Source organism: Strix aluco, chromosome 9 (assembly GCF_031877795.1).
Source record: "Strix aluco isolate bStrAlu1 chromosome 9, bStrAlu1.hap1, whole genome shotgun sequence".
In the NCBI taxonomy this organism is placed as follows: domain Eukaryota; kingdom Metazoa; phylum Chordata; class Aves; order Strigiformes; family Strigidae; genus Strix; species Strix aluco.
The window spans coordinates 5,478,022-5,495,287 of NC_133939.1; the positions used below are offsets into that span (position 1 = coordinate 5,478,022).

A 17,266-nucleotide genomic window follows, 5' to 3' on the forward strand; every position below is an offset into this window, starting at 1 on the left:
GCAGGGGCGGCGAAGGCAGGGACAGCCCACCGGGGCGCGGGACCGACCCCCGCCCGCCGGCCGGGCTCCCCGGGCCTCCCCCCTCCCCCCTCCCCGGCCTTACCTGCCCGTCATGGCGGCGCGCCCCGGCCGGCGCCGGGCTGTGGCGGAGGGGCTGCGAGGCGGCACACGCGGCTCGGCTCGGCGGCTCCAGCCCCAGCGAGCCCCGGCGGGCAGCAGAAACCCCGCCCCGGCCCGGCGGCGGCCCGGGCCCCCTGGACGTGGGCGGGAGCCGCAGCCCCCGGTGACTCAGGGCAGCCCCCCCCCGGCCCCGCGCATACTTTTCCTATAAAGGGAAAGAAACAGCGAGTAACGAAGCGGGGAGCGGGCCAGCCTCCCGGCCGCGGCGCGGGGACCCGGCGGCTCTGGGGCACGGCCCCGTCGCCCCCGGGAGTACACACTCGGGCAGCCGCTGTGAGCCTGGGAGGGGAGAGGGCAGAGGCTGGCGGTGCGGTTTTATGACGAGGCCGTTACCCGGTGCACAGTTATATCTGACATACACCTCACTGAGGTGACGCTTTCTCCCGTGAACAAAGAAGCCACGCTTCCTGCCCGCAGTTACACTCATTGCACATCCCCACGGCGAGGGGAAAACAACTTCCCAGCGTGTTTTGCCCCCAGGGCAGCAGAAGACACCTCTGGAAGGCTATCCTTCTAGATCACTCTTCCAGAGGAGGACCCCTCCAAGCGTGACGCTTTTGGTAACATCTAATCCCTTCCTGCCCATGATTAAACTTTGTCTTGAGTTTTATGTTTGCCCATGATTAAACTTTGTCTTGAGTTTTATGTTTGCTGACATGTATCAATATATAACGTATCAATGCTAAAGTGATCCACCAAATGGGACAGCGAGTTTCTGACCAGAAGCAATTTCAAACTTTATTTGCATCTTGTAAGGCAGCCTAGTATGATGTGACTCACCATTGCTATGGATATTGTTGCAAGCTTGGGACTGATGATGGAAAGTCTGTGTTCTCTCTGTTTCCTGGTGTCCAAACATCTCATTTTTCAGCCCTGCAGTAAACATTTAGAATCATAAAGGTTAAATTAGTATTTGGTATTTTTATTACTTATTTAAACTAGGGTGAAGAATTGAGTTAGATGTTCTTATTTTGGTTTAATGGTTGATTGAAGAAAGGGTAATCTTATTAATAAGCAGCCAACAATTTAACAGATTTGGCTGAGCGCACAGTAATAAACAGACTGAGAGCTTCTTACTCATCCTCTGCATCTCTCCTGTTGCAGTGGTTTCTGGGTGCCAACGCATAATGTTAGAGAGAAGCAGAGATTACTTGGACTGGCTGTGTGAGGAGACCCCAGGTGCTGCCAGGGGTGTCGGGAGGAGCACAACGCAGGGCAGCGCTCGACCTCGAGCGACCTCCTGGCCACCGGGCCCTCACCCTGGGCAAGTCTTCCCCTCGCCTCCTGCGTCCCATGGGGGCTGTGAAGGGTATCCGTCTCAAATATCACCGTTCTCTTACCAAGCTACATTCTGAAGTGATACCATCTTCTTTCCAGCTGCTGAAACCACAACCTGTTACCGCTCGCAGCTGCCAAGCCCTTTCGGTCGCTTCATGCGGAGCAGCCGAAGCGGGCTCTCCTGCCAGCAGCGACATGGCCGCCCCCGGCATCCTGCTCGACAAGCTTCCCCACTCCCTCCGCCACATAAATCTGTCTTTCCTTTAAAACCACGAGCAGGCGAGGCGCGGCAGTTGGCAGTGGCCCAGCGGGCCCGCGACGCCCGCCTCGGCCCTCACGGCTCCGCGCACGCGCGCCGCCGCACGTCAGGGGGCCGGTAACCCGGATGCAGCTACTCCGCAAGATGGCGGCGGGGCGGGCGCGGGGGGCGGTGTAGCGCGCGCGAGCGGTGCCGGGCCCCGCCATGGCGGACCTCGGCCGGCAGTTGCAGGAGTACCTGGCGCAGTCGAAGGCCGCCGCCGCCAGCTCCAGCGCGGCCCCCGCGCCGCCGCCCGCCGGCTGCTCGCAGGAGGAGGCGGGGAGCGGCGGCGGCCTGGGGGCCTGGCTGGGCCCGCTGAACCCCTTCTCGCCGGGCCGCGGCGCCCCCCCCGCGGCGGCCGGGCCGGGGCCGGGGCCGGGCTGGCTGTGGGCGGCCGAGGCGGACCCGTGCCTGCCGGGGCTGTCGCGCTGGCAGCGGCTGGCGGGGAGCGGGCTGTGCCTGCTGCTGGCCGCGCTCTGCTTCGGGCTGGCCGCGCTGTACGCGCCGCTGCTGCTGCTCCGCGCCCGCAAGTTCGCGCTGCTCTGGTCCCTGGGCTCGCTCTGCGCCCTGGCCGCCGCCGCCCTGCTGCGCGGGCCCGCCCGCCTGCTGCGGGAGCCCAGCCGCGGCTCACTCCTCTTCCTCGGCGCCCTGGGCGGCACGCTCTACGCGGCGCTGGGGCTGCGCAGCACCCTCCTCACGGTGCTGGGCGCCACCGCCCAGCTGGGCGCCGCCGCCGCCGCGCTCCTGGCCGCGATGCCCGGGGGCGCCGCCGGCCTGCGCCGCCTCGGCGGCCTCTTCAGCGCCGCGCTGCGCCGCCGCGGCAAAGCGCTGCCGGTGTGAGGCCGCCCCCCCCCCCGCCCCTCTCCGCCGCCGCGGGGGGAGGACCGGCCGCCGCCCGGCGGGACTCGGACAAAGGGACGGAGAGACTGGCGCTGGCGCCGGGCCAGGCGCGGGGCACGGAGACGCCGACGAGGATGGCGCCGTCGTACACCGCTTCCCTTGCACCGCGCTGGCGTTCCGGCTGGGTTTTCCTCACCAGGTCTTGAGCAAGAAGAGCAGCGGCTGGCACCTGGGAACGGCGGCAGTGACTCTGGGAACTCATTTTGCTGTGTTCAGGGGTAGCGGTGCTGGTGCCGGCCTGCCGAGCCGCCCCCCCGCACGGGATTTTGCCGTACGGCAAAGTGAGCTCGATAGCCGTGGGCTGGAGTCTCTGCGGCTCCGGGTGGGAGCTGGCAGCACCCCACTTCCCTACCTCCAGTATAGGACCATGTGGCTGCTGCAGCCTGCTTCAAAACGTGAGTGACGTTACGCAGCTGATGAAATGTAAATTATTGACTTGCCCGGTACGTGAAAAGCAAGTATCTTAACAGCTGAGGTGCGGAGGGCTGACTGAAGGTGAAACACGGAGGCAGTTTAGCAAAATCTGATCAAGTGTGGGGGTGAACGTTCAAAAATAGTTAACTGCTGTTAACTCGTTTCTGTGCAGACCCCTACGCTCTGAACGCATCCGTCAGACGCTGTATAGTGCAGTCATCAGCCACCTCCGGCCAGGGGTGAATATGAATACTGTGCCCACTGAACTGCATTTCTCTCTAAAAAACATCTTTAAAATACCATCCAGTAAGTGAGACAAACTTTCCTGGGGCTGTAGGTCACAAAGACTACCCCCTCACGTCGCATGACAGTTAATCTTGGTTCAGAGCTTTGGCCTTCGCAGGTATTGCTGCTTTACAGCTGCTCTAAGGTACCAAGTACCTGGGCTTTAAAGGGGTAGCTTCAGCTCGTAGAACTTTATTTTTCATATGGGCAGGAATTACTTGTCACAGCATGACCTTCAAAAATAGATTTGCTAGTAATTGGAGCCAGTTTCAGCTAGCAGAGCTCAGTGTCAGTGCAGAAACTAAGCAGCCTGAGGAAGGTGCTGAGAGCCTGCTACCAGAGTCGGGCTGCACTGCTGCAGATAAACGGGGCTACTAGGCCTAACCTGCTCAGAGCCCAAGTGGGTGTCTCACTGAGTATATGTGCCTTATCTACAAAATGAAGTCAAACACTGCAATACTTATCTGTTGTCACTACTTGGGGTTTAGCATATTCACCTAATACTTGGTCCGAATTAAACCGAAATTGTTAAATGGGGGTACTTAAATGTACATAGATTGCTTTAATAAAACGATTTGTATACCAAATGTCAGTATAGACATTCCACTAATGGTCACTTTTTTTTTCCTTAAAATTGTAGATCAGAGCTATCTGAATAGCATTATTAGTACTCTCACTTTTACAACTTCTAAGCTATAGTATATAAATTTAATTTTATTCTTAACAGCAATATCAAATTAAACAAATCTTAGACAAGGTGGAGCTGTAAACTAGCAGGTAGATCATAAGGATTCTACATGCAGCACTGGTAAAAGAACTTGACCTGAAGAGTACAGAAGTATATTCCCATCAAGTAATTTTATCCATTTTCCATCAATAGTGGGTTGTGGTATTGTGGACTGGGAAGCTGCTTCTGTCTCTCCTGCTATGCTGTCACCTTCTAAGATGTTATACAAAAGCTAGGTAGTTACCCAGTTTTCTTAGGACTTTTTGTGTATATTCCATGATCATGGAGTATCTCAAAACTTAATTAAAAAAGCTGTCCCTTGATTAAGACTTACTTAACAGCAAGTACCATAGTGGTTTAAGGAGTTAAGCAACCATCAGAGGAAAACCAAGCATACCCCCTTTTGTTTAGATAAAGCTGGGTTTCCTATTACTAGGTGCACTCCAGCTTGTTTTGGTAGAGGACTGTGGTTTAATTAAGGACTAAAGCTCATCCTTTAAATCCCATGTTCTAACTATTAGACAAAAGTCACTTTCAGCCCCTTAAAAATATATTAAGACTTGTTAAAAAAAAGGGGAAGCTTTCCCCTTTGCTAACGACTAAATCATTGGTATTTATCGTTAAAACTTCAGGATAGATCCTAACTCACAGATTTGGTCACCAAAAGTGACCAAAGCCCTTCTTCAAATAGAGGTAAAAAGCACTTTTTTTTTTTTCCCCTCAAAGGAGAAACTGTGTCATAGCAGGTGCATCTCAGCTGTTTCCTGGTTAATTCCTTTAAGACCATTCTGTTCCTCTAGAGCCCAATGACAAGGGTTTTATAGGCTAATGATCAGAGTTAATTACTAAAATTTTCAAATGCCATTTTATACACGAATTAAAAAGTAGGAAAAAATCTCTGCTGGTGACTGACTGAACCAAGAGCAGTTAAGCACCTATGCTTTGATCTCTTTAAATAAGATAGGTCATCAGGACTTAAACCAGTCTTTAGTAAACCTGACTGTATGAGAAGTCAGGTAAAATAGCTGCTGTGTATTGCTGTTGTTGCAGTAGCCTTGTCAGCTCTAGAACTATATTGCCATATTATCCTGAATATTAGAACATGAAATTCACAGCTGGGGTGGGGAGGGAAGCCTGCTAGTGATACTTTTCATTATACATTATATCCTCTACTTTTAATGTAGGATATTCCTGAGAGCTGGCTTTAGAGTATGTACTTACGTGATAAAATTTTCACTGAGGCTTTAGGTATTAAAGGAGCCTTTTTTGGTAACCTGGTGACTGGAGATGATTTATATGAATGATTTATGGGGAAAACAAACTCATGATTGGTAAGCAGCTTTATTATGAAATGTGGGAAATGGGCATAACCCCTCCTCATTTCCCTCCCCTAGTAAAACTAGGAAACAATATCCTAAAGAAAGATACTTAAAAAAACATTAAGATGAAAGTGATCAACTATTGAGGTTTGTACTTCAGCATTTGAATGCACCAGACTCTACTCAGCACCCGTATCTTTAAGCAGTGCATCCTACAGACATTGTAAAACATACACATCCATATTAATCAAGCTGCTAAACTTCCTTCTTCCTCAGTTTCTATAAACAGATGCTATTTTGAAGAAAAATATTTGACTCGCCTAGGTGAAGCGTAGAATGACAATATTTGTCATGATGTCTATTTGCTAGTAGTCCGGGTTATAACTCACATTATGTCTACAACAACTTTTTCTAAATGGTGTTCCACGTTTTTCTCTTTCAGGATGGTAGACTAGCAAGCAGCGGTGATTTCCTGTGTTTTGGAATTTTAACGTCAGCACCACTTGTAATCTGTAGACAGCTGTGGCTAAAGGTGAAAACGAAAGTTCTCTATACATGATACAGCAAAAAACTAGGAGTCAGCTATTAGTATTTTAAACGGTTGAGATTTCAGGAGGTAGTTCTGTTGCTCCAACTGATAGACGTTTGCCTAAAGACAACCCTCTCTGTAGTAATAGGTGAGTAAAGAATCACACACTGTGTTGATTTTTTGTTAATTTTTGCGCAAATTACATTCTGTATTCATACAAAAACAACGTAACTCTTCTGACAAACTGTACATATAGAAACAAGTTTCTGTCTGGAGGTGAACTGAAATCTGTGGAGGTGCTCCATGTCTCACAACACTTAAAAAAAATTTCCAGCTCTTCACAAAACAAAGTAGGTAAGAGAAGGTGAGGAAAACAGGGGTGGAGAGGACAAAACAAAGCTAGCTACAATACTGCAGCTAGTAGCAGTTGATTGATCTAGGAAAAGACCCTTGTTAGGAACTAATGCACATTGAGTTATCCCAGTTAAGAATCCAGGTTTGTGGTGTTGCAGGGTTACTTTATGAGTCCAGAGTAGCAGTCTATTTAAATATTGTCCAGCAGGGACTGGGCGTGACCCAGTCAAAGCCTCTTCTATCGGCCTCTTCCACCACCTCTGGATGCTCCTCGTCTTGATTGACCAGAGTTCATGTTATTTCCTCTTCCCCAGTTACTTCCACTCCTTCCTCCTCGAGAAGGGTTATTGCCTCCTGCAGGGCCTCCACCAAAAGCTTCATCCCTGTGGAATCCATCATGATGGTCTCCATCTAAAGAACTAGACCTCCCAGATTTTGGCGCTCTCTGTGAAGGTCCTGAATTTCCTCGTCCTAAAAATGAAGCACAGTCAGTTACTGATGTTGAATCTAGGCCATGCCCCTTCTCAGAAATACCATATATTTAGCTAGTTCTTCTGGGGTATCATCGCTCACTGACCAAATGTAGTTGAGACCTGTAACTTTACACCTCCTCCCTCTATATGATTTTTCTCACATAGATTTAGTGTCTCCATTACAGTCCAGAGATGGACAGCAATCAAGAAATTCCTTGGGACTTAAAGCAGATCGTATCGGATACAGTCAGCGATCTCTTACATAAGTTAGAACAGTGATAATCATGGTGTCCTCAAAACTGCCAGGCATACCTGATTCTTACGCTTTAACACCATCTATGGTTCTCTGTATTTTTATTGCAAAATACTTCTTTTTTTTTCCTTAAACAAAGACATTGCAGTGATGGATCAGTTGAGGTTGGTGGTAAAGACAATAACATTAATGTTTCATTCCATTTTTTGCTGGAAATAATGGAAAAATGGTCTATTTTACTACTGATCAGGAAAATAAACTACATGAGCCCTTACTGCCAGGAACAGGATTTTCTACTTCTCACAGATCTTTTTATTACTGGTATGTAAATCAACATAAAAAAACCCGCAAAGTTATTAGCTCAAAATAACAAGCAGCATTTTGAAAAAAAATTAGCGGTAACAGTGCATTATGTACACATGCTACAGCTAAATGAGGATATTTTTGCTCCACTTTAGCAAGAGTGACTTTTTTTGTTGACTCTGCTTGGTTCTGTGTAAAATAGAGACAAATTTTTTCCACAGAGTTTACAATTAATGAAATTTTAATCTTCAAATGACTTTACCAATACAACTGAAGGTGACACAGCCCATGTATGAAAAAGTATTGCTCATGTTTTGTTTATCAGGCTTTCTGCCATTGTTCTAAACTTTCTTTGGTACATTAATGAGCTGTCTAGGCACAAGAAATGTGGTAGTTAACAATTGTTTTGACTTCAATAAAGAATCTGATAGTTATCACAAATTATTATTGAAGCTAGAGAAGGAATCCTTACAGATTTGGTAAGATGCTGGCTAAAACACAACCTACAGTTTTGAAAGGAAAAATAGTGTTAACAGAGGGAGTTTACCAGCAGAGTTTTATTAAAAATGTCTGTGAACAAATGATAAAACCTCCACACAGAGGAGGACTGGCATACAGTTAAAACTAAATGGGCTTCAGGATAAGAGAAGTGGAATGAAATTCAGTGGCATCAAAGACAAATCTGTGCGGTAGAGGTCTAACAAAAAATTCAGCTATAGGCTGGCAGCTCAGTGTTTAGAAGCAACTGAGAAGGATCTCTGTCACTTGATCACTACCTACCAGTGACAGAGGACATTAAAAAAAAAAGACAACATTAAAAAAAAGACAATGGCAATCCTGAGGTTTATAAGAAGAAAAAGGATCAAGAAGTGGTGCAGGGCTAATAAGGATGACTGTGGAAATGGTGTACCCAGTTACAGGCTCTGAACCAGCTACTAACTCCAAAAGAATGTATTCTGTGGGTTACGGTAGCTAATTGCATGGCAGTGCCACGTGACTAATAGTTAAAGAGGGAAATATGACATCAGGAGCTATTAGGAAAGAATGGAGAAATCGGAACAAAACCGGGAGAACTGTAGAAATCCATGGTTAAACCACATCTTAGAGTGTGCAATTCCTAGTTACCCCATTAAATTTACAAAAGGATAAATTAAAACTGAAAGTTGTATATACAGAGTAGTAAGCATAGTAAAAGATACAGAACAACTTCCCAGGGAGAACATCTAAGCAGATCAGAGCTCTGATTTGGAGAAGAGCTAGTTCAGGTTGGAAACAGTAGAGTTCAATGCAATTAATGAGAGGTGCCATTCAGAAATAATAGGGATCAACTTTCAACTGTTTCAATTAAAACATAAGACATCATTGAATGAAATTAGTGAATGATAGGCTTAAACCAAGAGAAAAACATTTTCCTTCCTTTCTTTTTTTAAAGCATGGTCTACTGCAATTAAGTTTTAGAGCTCTGTCCGTGGATGTTGTGGATGTCAAAAGTTTATATGATTCTTAAAGCAATTAGAGAAGCACACAAAAGGTAACTGTCAAAAGCCATTAAATATGAAAATAATATTTCAGTAAGTCACTGAACTACAGATCTTCACAGGTTTAGAGAGCATTTCAGGGACACAGCACTACAGACTTCCAGTGTTCGTAACACTCTTCCCTCAGTAGGTGTTACTGGCTATCGCTGAAGACAAGCTACTGAGCTTTATGGACTTTCTGGTCTGATCATGGATGGCCATGCTTACACTCTTAAAAGTAGAGAACTCATATAAGGAAAGGCTTAAAAAAAGTCAGGGTTCATTAAGTCCAACAGAATGAAGGCTGAGATGGGAAAGATACTTGAGTTAAAGGACACTAGCACAAGCATGAATATTAACAAATAACTATTCTGAAAATTAGAGGGGAAAAAAGCTCTTAACAAGAGTTTTCCAACTGGAGTAACAGGGAGCCAAAACCTTAACTGCTTTTGAACAGGGCAATAAAGAAGAGGATTATATGATGCTGGAGAGAAGATTTGGATTTGATGTCTCAGAAAATCCCTCTATTCTTATGTTCCTATAAGATTGGTCTTCAGCTTCACGGCTGGCAAGATCAAATATTTACCAGGTCAGCTTTATCCCCTCTGAATAGCTAAGGAATTCTGGATAAGCCTACTGTTGAAAAACGTGCCAGTGTTACATAAGGTTTTCAATACATACAAATTACCTTTCCCCCTCTCCTCTGGAGGTCCACCTGGAGCATCCATTTCTCTGTGGTCAGAGGTCCCTGGTCCATCATGCCAGGGACGTTTACGTGGTGGCAATGAGGCCATGTCCATGCCCTGGAGTGAAGAAGAACGCTCTCTGTTAGCTGGAGAATGCCCGTCATGAGGAGGGTGATCTGGACGAGGACCTGAGCATGAAGAGAAAAAACAGAATAATAAGTAATGTTCAGCTGATCATTATTGCTCACGTACATTTACATACTTTCCGCACTATTTGGCAGCAATTTTAAGTTAAAATTACATAAAGCTTCCTCCCCAGCCCAACAGGCAAACAAGCAAACATTAGATGAGTAAGTTGTAAGAAAGCAAAAGGCTTAAAAGATGATGGGAAAGAAAGAAGTGACAGATCTAAAGTGTTCTTTTCAGTATTCCCTATTTTCATATATTTTGGAGACAATCACATCCTCATTTATTCATGTGTCATTTGTGCTCATTTTTTCCAAACTCAGTTTTGCCCCATAAGGGGTTGCCATTAGTAACACAAATGCAAATACCAATAAGCTGTCAGACATTGCAGCTGAAAACATTTTTGCAAATAGAGAAAATGACATCCCAGAGAAAGATTACTATTGGCTTTAATATACATCTCAAAAAACCACACGAGATATGCTTCAATCATCCACAGGTGACAACAACAGGCAGTTCTGGGCTGTACAAGAATTCAACTTAAAATCAAGACTTTGAGGTCTGCTGGTTTTGCCTAGGATAGAGTTAACTTTCTTCATAGTAGCTAGAATGAGACTATGTTTGGATTTTTGCTGGAAACAGTGTTGATAACACAGGGATATTTTAGCTGTTGCTGAGCAGTGCTCACACAGAGCCAAGGCTTTTCTGCTCCTCACCCCACCCCACCAGGGAGGAGGCTGGGGGTGCACAAGGAGCTGGGAGGGGACATAGCTGGGACAGCTGACCCCAACTGACCCCAGGGATATCCCAGACCCTATGGCATCATGCTCAGCATAGAAAGCTGGGGAAGAGGAAGGAAGGGGGGGACATCGGAGCGATGGCGTTTGTCTTCCCATGTCACTGTTACACGTGATGGATCCCTGCTGTCCTGGAGATGGCTGAGCCCCGGCCTGCCCCTGGGAAGCGCAGAATGAATTTCTTCCATGCGTGGCTTTTGCTTTACCTATTAAACTGTCTTTATCTCAACCCACGAGTTTTCTCACTTTTACCCTTCCAATTCTCTTCCCCATCCCACCAGGGTGGGGGGAGCGAGCGAGTGGCTGTGGGGTGCTTAGTTGCCAGCTGGGGTTAAACCATGATACGAGGCCACAATCATTTTTTGTTCAGTGAGACAGTTCCATTTAGAGCCAGTTAAATTCTGAATAGGTAATTTTTTCCTGAAGTTAGAAGTCCAAAGAACTACATTTTGCTTTTCTTGTGGTAAAAGACTGGTAGTGAGCATATGAGATACAAGAAGAAGAGGTGATTTAAAAAAAAATTTATTTGTAGGTGGTTATATTGTAGAAGAGTAGTCTATTATCTAAAAGAAACCTCACCAAATTTTTTACCTGGTTCTCTGTTTCCATCCCAGGATTCTGGTTTCCGCCCTCCTTCAAAGCGTGGAAGTTCATCTGGAGTAGGAAGTAAACCCTTCCGGCCTCCTGAGCAGTAAGAGATGCAGGGGACAGGAGTGAGAAGAGACATTGTATTCATGAAAATACTGTCATTTGCCCAAGAAACATCTTTGCTTCCTTATCCTTGCATTTCAGCGTGGAATAACATTCCCCTCACCTCTAAGAGCACCACGACCTCGCCCCCGAACACCGTGGTCCCTTCCTCTTGAGTTTTCATCTGGAGAGTCAAAATTGTCATCTGGCCCAAAATCTTCAGGGCCAGGAAAGCCATCTCTCCCCCTGGGTCCCCGGCCCTCATGTCTCGAGGGTCCTCCTCTTCTGAAGCTACAAGAAAGAACATGGTACAAATGTGGTTTTTAGGCAGAAATTAGATTGATAAACTTGAGTCAGCTTCAGTTTAATAATCAACTCATTTCTGAACCGTTTTACTTAATGCTAAAAACACATACAGTTACTAGAATAGGATTTGTAGGTGGAAAGGTGCTCATTTCCTGCCTTTGAGCACTTGGTTTATTAATTTTTTATTCATTGTTTATTCATACTTCTGTTGATTGTGTTGGTTTTTCATATAAGAAAATATTGTCAAATATACTGCGTTTATTTAATGAAAAGAGGAAAAAACAATCATTGAGTGATAATAGATATAAGGTAAGGAAAAGGCTAAGTGAATTTCCCTTAACTGTGGTGGTCTTACTTTCCCCTTCCCTTTTTTCCTTTCCATTTTAGTGATAAACTGAAAAAAATACAAGCAATGAGAGTCATGGCTGTAACAAAACATCCCAGCGTCTCATTCCTATTGATCTGGGATTCTTTTGCTAGAACATTCTCTTTTTCATTTCATTCTTCTAAGTTTACAATTTTAGCACATGAATTTAGACTGCACTCGGCTCTGTAGGGATGATGATTGCTGAACAGCATGCACAGTGGAATTCAACAACCTGAAGAGCAGTTTATCCAACTGCAGTAATGAAGAATTTTTGCAAAATGTAGTTATGACACTAAAGTTTCTTTCTAGTAAGTACCACAGCATCTTCAGTAATTTGGTTATGATTGGGATCTGCATCTCATCTTAAATGAGTATAGCTCCTCCAGTATCACACTGGGGTTTTAACAGAGATCTTCAGAGAGAAGAATGGTTCTTAATGAACTGTCACTGCCACTCCAGGTAAGCCTATAGATGGCTGCATGAACACTACTAGTTTTGTTGTTTCCATTTCCAGTTTAAACACTTGGAGTGCTCGTAAAAGCGCATACGTGTTCTGTGTATTACTGCAACTCCAAAAGTGCACGCTAGCACCGCTTGTTAGGATTGCCTCAGTTTACAGCCCAGTTTCTGTGCAAGCACAGGTGAGGTGTTTAGGTGGTGCAGGCACACTGGCTCAGGAGCCCTCACAGTGCGACCCCACGCTCTCCTGCCCACCCCTCAGTGACAGCACAGACAGTGTGGAGCACTCTTTGCCCGTTCACACTGATGCCCCCCACCTCCCCTCGCTTCCCAGTTCCACACTGGCCAAACCATAACCACCGTAATACTCAGATGGTGCTGGCTTTGTGCAACATCCCCTTCCCCAGCTCATTAACGACACAGTGCATCCTATTACAAGCAAAACTTTAGATACTTTTATTTAGAATTTTAACAACATTAACCTTTTAATTACAAATTTAAATATTTTAACAGTAGTCATAACACAATACAATATTTTTAAACTTTTACATTTTTCTTTCATTAAAAACAATAGGTCTGTCTCCACCTCCCAGAAAACAAACACAATACAGAGAGGAGGCTGCTGTGCCTGTACAGGTACAACAGTGGATGGAGGGAGTGCTGTGCATGGACAATGAACCATTTTACATTAACCTGGATGATTTGGGAAAACAAACGGAACAGTTTCAGGTACAAATGGTTCAAATAACCACAAAGCAGTATTATTTAGCCTTGAAACAGCACAGTCCTCTAGGTGTTCTTTAGAGGGCCTCCCATTTTAATACTGACATGGTGTGATTCTGCTTAGCTTGAAAATTACCAAGATTTGCAACGCAAGGTCCTATGGCTAGCAGGAATAGGGCCTTTCCTTTTGTTTCCAGGCAACATTATGGACACAGTTTAGTTTTGAAATCTATCATACCTATGCCTGTCATGGCCACAGCTCTTAATATTGTATTATGTATATCCTTTTTCACTTTTTCATATCAGTCACATGTAAAACCCTGCCTCGCATAGGGCTCAGTTCCTGTTTGACTGCTCTCAGATCTTCTTCCTTGAGGCCTAGGACCTTAATGTACAGAACTACACACTGTGCAGATTAGCAGGCAGGAAGAGGCAGGTCTCTGCAGTAGAAGCATCATGTTGATATGCACAGGTAGAGTAAGAACAGGACAGGGATGAAAAGGACGGGAAATTAGAGAGAAACACACATACACGCACTTCCCTCTCATGCTCGATCAAACCAGTTACAATCTAAATTCCAAACCAAGTCAGGTAAACAAGTGGTTGGGATTCTTAAGTTCATCTCGGCATCTGCAGTAAATGGCACCTAATTCACCTTCAAAGGAATTCAGCGAGCACAAGCCTTTTATAGCCCTGTGCTGATTCCTTTTAAACCAAACTCTGTACAAACACTTGTACTCTGACAAATAGACTCTTCTTAGTTCAGAAGTCAGATTTACAGGTCACAGGGTTCTTGGACTCTCTTCCTGAAACCTTTTTAAAAATCCAGACCATAATAAAATATTTTCCAGTCCCTAAGCATTTCCAATATAAGATCTGAAAATCTCTACTGAGCTTCTAAAAGTGTTGTCTGCTGTGTCTTTTAGAATTCTGTAATGCAGACGATTCAGCTTGGATTCTCTCTATGTTTACTTTTTTAAAATGGCTTTAATTGTTACCTTCTTTTAGTTACTGTTCATTTCTTTTCATACTCTTCACACAAAAGGAAGGTACATCTTTACAGAGCTAGGTAGAAAATAGCTAAAAGAAGAGCTGTATAGATGCAAAGTAAAAGGAATGTAAGAAAATGATTAAAAAGGCAACTAAAACACGCAAAATTCACATTATGTGGAGACCACAATATATTTGTACAAGTACACGTTCTTATACATATAGAGTTGGTGGTCAGTGAGAGGCTTAGACATTGGAGGCCAAATTTAACTCAGTTAAAACTAGAATAAAGCTGGAGCAATTTCAGTGACAGTCAATCTTACTGACTTAGTGTAATTCCTCCATATTTACATCGGTAACTAGAAGCAAATTCATCCCTTTGTGATTTATTTGGAAATTGTGAGCAATGACATGGACATTGCTGTAAATGAGATTATTTTTGATTTCTTCACTTGGCATTAAGAAATAAGTCAGAAAGAGAAATAAAATTTCTACAAGCAAAACCATGAGAAAATAGTCTCAACAGTCCAACAGATGCTGTAGCTCTGCCCCTTATATTTGATAGTAGGATCACTGCTCCTGCTCCTTACAAGTATATTACATCTCATTCTACAGTCTCTACAGTCATGCTGTAGTTTGTGACTGGAGACAAAGTCTCAAAATCCACTTCTAGTGTTCAAAAGTTTGTCACTTTAACCTTCAAGTTTCCTCTCAATTTTCATCAAAACGGTCTCAAATCTTCATCCTGTGTCACTGGATCTTCTCTACAAATTTCCTCCCTTCTCTTTACTTACTGTTTAAAGACACGGAAGCTGCTGTGTACAATGACCATTTTTCAAGTTTTCTTCTATTACTGAATGATTTTTATGGACTCTATACTCAGGTATATTAGAGTTTTCATTTCCTTATTGGTTTCCAGTTTATAAATCTGAAACAGATAGACTCCTTAATGAAAAGGAAACCAGGAAGAAAGAGTTCCCTCTGTTAACCCTTTAACCCAAAAAAGATGAGTAGATTTATTCTTACCTCTCATCTCGTCTTCCTCGGAACCGTGCTTCCTCAGGATCCCGTGGATATCTATCATCTGAAGGTCTCCGTCCTTCCCAAGCACCAGGAGGCCCACGGTTTGAACCCCCTCCTTCAAATTCCCTGTGATCAGGAGGAAAGGGAGGCCCAGGTCCACCTCGTCTCCATTTTTCATCTTGCAATGGTGGGCCTCCTCTCCCCTCAAATTCCCGTAATCGATGGCCAAATCTCTTATCTGGATGGAAGTCGTCACGGAAGTCATCTGGTCGATCAAAGTCATCATGGAAATCTGGGTGAGGTCCTCGTCTATCTGGCATGCCCCTGCTGTCTCTACCATCACCCCACTCCTGGCCACCTCGAAACAACCCTCTCTCAGGCCCATGATCAGGACCACCACTGTTCTGGTCGTGCCTTCTATCTGAGAGAGGGCCCATGTGATGGTTTGGTGGACCACGGGAGTCACCTTGAGGGAAAAAATCATAGCAGATTTCTGTAACGTTTTCTAAAAACGCTCTAGGATGCTCTAGTTGTACAGTTCTATAAAGCATACACCATACATTTCACATTAAATAATTTTGGGGTGAAAACTTCCTCTATATTCCAGCCCAAATCTGCGGAAGCATTCCTCTCAGCCAAGGCCCTGTGCTCCGCTGTAACCTTTTCTGTCTAGAGGCACTGCACTGGAACAGCCTCTTTAGGAGAATTACTCACAGAAGAACAGACAACATATTTAGTTACCTTTATTAAGGCCGGGTCCTTGGTTGTGAGGGCCAAGACGACCTTGTCCTCCCTGCTGCCCCAGTCCTGGTATCAGTGGTGGAGGACCTGGGTTCTGTCCATCCTATGAGCATATAAAAGCCATGTGAGTTGCCATGTGTGAGTATTTTTGCTTTTAAGCATTTTGTAAGGGGGAAAAACAGTTTCTTTACATAAAGACTGCATCTGCACAGGTCTTACAATAGAAACAGCTGATTTTCCAATGGTTTCAGCCTAATTTTTCAGACATTCACATCAGTAATGCTTTTCAGTCACTGTCTGAAAAACACATAACTTTATAGGAAACTTAGCATTTCAAGGACTAGTATTTTGTCTGTAACAACCAAAGATGATAAAGCTCATACTCTAGCTGCCTGTTAGAGAAGATGAGGAAACTATGTATATTTGTTTGAAAAATACCAGGTACTGCTTTATATGCAGTTAAAAAGCTGCATAGATCAAAGACTTCCTTTGGAAATTAACAAAAAAAAAATCAAACAATGAAAAAATAAAAATATGAAGAATGTTGGGATGGGGGGACAACAACAGGGCCATAAGAGAACCTCTCCTATAAACCCTTCGTAAACTGTTAACAAGGAAATATGTGAGTTTCCTTTTTAACATGCTGGCAAAGTTTGTTTCTCTTAATTCTAATTCTAGAGTGGAAAGCAAGTACTAATACTTGGCAAAGCACTGAGAGGCAAGTTGTTAATGGGTTCTTAAGCAATGACAGGGCTAAAGGCAGAAGCTACAATCACCTGCTTTTCTCAAGCAGAAGCATTAGAGAGCAGAGGTTTGTGTAAGTTATATGATCCCAAAGAAAAAATAAAGTATATACAAGTTGTTTGTTATTTTCTGTCCTTTTTTGGTGAACTTAAAGGATAAAATAATGTTCTTTAAATTCAGCTACTGCCACAGACCCATGAAAAATTTCTACAGGTACCATGTTTACACTGGACTCACTACAATAACATTGGTTGGGAAACAATGTGGTTGAACTGTCCGATTCTGTCTGTAAAGAGCAAAGGCCAGAGAAAAGTCATTATTTGGGGTTTGTAATGGGCTGGAGCTAAAAGGGGGCACATACATAATTTACACTGTAGCAATCAGATTCAACAATAAAAAAGCGTCACTGTGAACACCACAGAGTTGAAACTGAAAAGATTACTATACAAAATCTTATGTTCACATCATCATCAGAAAAAAATATCCCCCCAAAACCCATACCAGAAAACCCTAAACATGCAATATTTTTTTCCTAGACATGTCTAATACTTAAGATCTAGACTTGGCCTTCATATGGCTTGTAAAAAACCCTCCAGACTGCAGGTAGTTTGTAAATACTTAAAAACCTATAGTCCATCACTTGTCATTGTACTCATAATTACACTGCTTCATCTCTCCATGAATCAAAGTTAAATAATTTTCATGTTCTACACTTATTTTTGAG

General features: G+C 44.3%; 3 protein-coding genes across 8 annotated transcripts in view; 1 reads left to right on the forward strand and 2 right to left on the reverse strand.

The window, feature by feature from the left end:
- The window catches only part of LIMS2 (LIM zinc finger domain containing 2), a 35,433-nt gene extending 33,361 nt beyond the window's left edge, over positions 1-2,072 (reverse strand). The window contains exons 1-2 of one of the 3 annotated variants that reach the window (XM_074833567.1): positions 1,955-2,072; positions 961-1,053 (exon numbers count right to left, since the gene is read on the reverse strand). Coding sequence is in view for 1 of the 3 variants with exons in the window: in XM_074833563.1 (XP_074689664.1) it covers positions 104-114 (11 nt within the window). In the remaining 2 variants the exon portion in view is untranslated. Of the gene's footprint in view, positions 1-103; positions 766-960; positions 1,054-1,520; positions 1,731-1,954 lie in introns of those variants that run through there. The other 2 variants (XM_074833565.1, XM_074833563.1) reach the window with 2 other exon arrangements.
- Positions 1,832-16,667, forward strand: SFT2D3 (SFT2 domain containing 3). 4 transcript variants are annotated; one of them, XM_074833573.1, is made up of 3 exons: positions 1,832-3,051; positions 5,844-6,078; positions 11,114-16,667. In XM_074833573.1, exon 1 carries the CDS (start codon positions 1,922-1,924, stop codon positions 2,594-2,596), a length of 675 nt encoding a protein of 224 aa, XP_074689674.1. In that variant the 5' UTR covers positions 1,832-1,921; the 3' UTR covers positions 2,597-3,051; positions 5,844-6,078; positions 11,114-16,667. The 4 variants fall into 4 exon arrangements, with proteins under 4 accessions (XP_074689674.1, XP_074689677.1, XP_074689673.1 ...); XM_074833576.1 differs by having other exon boundaries at positions 5,844-5,933; XM_074833572.1 differs by having other exon boundaries at positions 1,832-6,078.
- The window catches only part of WDR33 (WD repeat domain 33), a 72,551-nt gene continuing 61,387 nt past the window's right edge, over positions 6,103-17,266 (reverse strand). The window contains exons 18-23 of the mRNA XM_074833571.1: positions 15,799-15,901; positions 15,061-15,523; positions 11,314-11,480; positions 11,091-11,183; positions 9,519-9,704; positions 6,103-6,755 (exon numbers count right to left, since the gene is read on the reverse strand). Of these exons, the coding sequence (XP_074689672.1) occupies positions 6,523-6,755; positions 9,519-9,704; positions 11,091-11,183; positions 11,314-11,480; positions 15,061-15,523; positions 15,799-15,901 (1,245 nt within the window). The 3' untranslated portion in view covers positions 6,103-6,522. The remainder of the gene's footprint in view (positions 6,756-9,518; positions 9,705-11,090; positions 11,184-11,313; positions 11,481-15,060; positions 15,524-15,798; positions 15,902-17,266) is intronic.